A 2,373-nucleotide genomic window follows, 5' to 3' on the forward strand; every position below is an offset into this window, starting at 1 on the left:
AGGGCTTTCAGAATAACTTTCCAGCTCCTTGTAATTGCTACACATTTCCAACGTCGATCCATTAAAAGAAGTATCCCAGCATGTTCAAATCAAAGAATTTCTTATGCCTCCTAGAAACTATTTTCACTCCCAGTACTTAGTATGATCTCCATTACAATAGAATAAATGTAATTATTCTCACAACCTCAACAGTGATTAACATGGAAACATACAAGCTAAATCAAGAAATATTATTAGAATGTTTAGAATTAAGTCCATCTATATATGAGGGAAATTGTTATGAGATACTCATGAGGTAACTGTCTCATTTAGAAAATGATGAAGTGGCTTCATCATGATTATGAAGAAACATTGGACTTCCAGCTGAGGCACTGGCCTGGGCATTATCAACATTTATGGCAGTTCCAACCTGAAGGTCTAGTGATTAACAACCATGAGTTGTCTTGGTGTGATTACTTTGAGGATATGAAACAGAAGCAGCAAACAGACTCCAATGCCATTCATTACCCAAACATATACTCATTTCCTTATAAGAAACTCACTTAAGTCATTGCAATGCTCTATATCTCAGTGTATCTGTAATAAATTTAGAAGTTGATTTGGGAAATCTTTAGGTCACTTTGGGCAATGTATGAAATTTTGTTTTGTTTGGAAACGCAGTCTCATTCTATCACTCAGGCTGGAGTGCAGTGGTACGATCTCAGCTCACTGCAACCTCCGCCTCCTGGATTCAAGCAATTCTCTACCTCAGCCTCCCAAGTAGCTGGGATTACAGGCGCCTGCTACCACACCTGGCTAATTTTTGTGTTTTTAGTAGAGACGGGGTTTCACCATGTTGGCCAGGTTGGTCTTGAACCCCTAACCTTGTGATCCACCCGCCTCTGCCTCCCAAAGTGCTGGAATTAACAGGCGTGAGCCACCGAGCCTGACTTGTATGGTTCTTTGATAGACAGAGAGATGGATGTAACATTCATCATGGGCAAAGATTACCACCAGGGAGCAGACTAGAGCATCCTTGAGATTCTGTGATCAGTCATCCCTCCTCGCTGGTGAATGGAGACAGTGGTCACAACTCTCCCCAGAGAAGGCAGTGTGGGGCCATCACCGAAGATGCTGTTGCTTCTGCTGCTTCTGGGGACAGGTATGAGCCTCCTTCTACCTGGGAGCTTCGGTGGGCATGTGCGTGTGTTGGCATGGTCAAGTGGTGGCCAGGCAATGTGGATTGTTTATGCTCATCAAAGGGAGAGGGAGCAGCCCTGCTCTCTAGAGGTGTAAACGGTAAGGTGAGAGCCACCGGTCAGAGGAGATGGGGGATTATGGCCCTAGGGAGATGACAGAAAGATTGCACAAAACAAACAGGATTCTCCAGGAGCTGGGAGCACAGGGAGGGAGTGAGGCTCAGCTCTGCCTGGCATCCTGTCTGACTCGGATCCTACTGGGCTCTCCTCTCTCTGGCTTCTGTTTTCAGCGGGCTCCGGGCTTGGTGCTGTCGTCTCTCAATCTCCGAGCAGGGTTATCTGTAAGAGAGGAACCTCTGTGAAGATCGAGTGCCGTTGCCTGGACTTTCAGGCCACAACTATGTTTTGGTATCGTCAGTTCCAGAAACAGAGCCTCATACTCATGGCAACTTCCAATGAGGGCTCCAGTGTCACATACGAGCAAGGCATCAAGAAGGACAAGTTTCCCATCAACCATTCAGACCTGACCTTCTCCACTCTGACAGTGACCAATGCCCATCCCGAAGACAGCAGCTTCTACATCTGCAGTGCTAGAGACACAGCACCAGGAAGGGATCAGAGACCGCGGCAAGAACCCCCTGCAGCTGCCCCTCTGCCCCAGCGGGTCCCCTGAGTGCTGAGAGGGGAGGCATGGAGATGGAAAACCACAGCTTTCCTGACTGAGACATCTGGGTGTGTGTGTGTAGGGGGTGGGGCGGGGTGGGGGGAGAGAAAGAAAAGAAGCCCTGTGAGTGTGGAGAGTGGAGGAGCTGTAGGGTTTGAGACTTATGAAATGGCCATAGAGTTGGGCCTAAAGTGGTCAGTGGACATGGAAGCTTCCCTGAAAATTATAAAACCTGGAATTTTGCCCTGACTCTGCCACATTAGTCATGTGTTCTTGAATAGATCTACACACAATCCTAGAGGTAGATATGAAGACAGTTGTATAATCACTGTGTATTTCCTATAATAAACTTCAGCAATTGGCTTTCTTGTCATCATGCTGGGCTCTCAAGACAAAGATAACCAAGAGGCAGCCAAGTAGACAGTTATGCATGAGTACGTTACCTTAGGGGAGGACGGCAACAGCATTGAATAGCACCCACTCCAAATTTATGTTCAGTCCTCCTTGGACCAGGACCACCAAAAAAATCCT

At 46.9% G+C, this 2,373-nt stretch overlaps 1 gene segment (V, D, J or C); it reads left to right on the plus strand.

The window, feature by feature from the left end:
• The first annotated feature begins 904 nt into the window (after window positions 1-904).
• Window positions 905-1,851, plus strand: LOC108541507 (Ig kappa chain V-III region IARC/BL41-like). The segment is given in 2 exon segments: window positions 905-1,141; window positions 1,469-1,851. Coding segments are annotated over 2 exon segments (471 nt in total).
• The last annotated feature ends 522 nt before the right edge of the window (window positions 1,852-2,373 follow it).

This window comes from Rhinopithecus bieti, unplaced genomic scaffold, assembly GCF_001698545.2.
Source record: "Rhinopithecus bieti isolate Rb0 unplaced genomic scaffold, ASM169854v2 scaffold_20175, whole genome shotgun sequence".
Classification (NCBI taxonomy): Eukaryota; Metazoa; Chordata; class Mammalia; order Primates; family Cercopithecidae; genus Rhinopithecus; species Rhinopithecus bieti.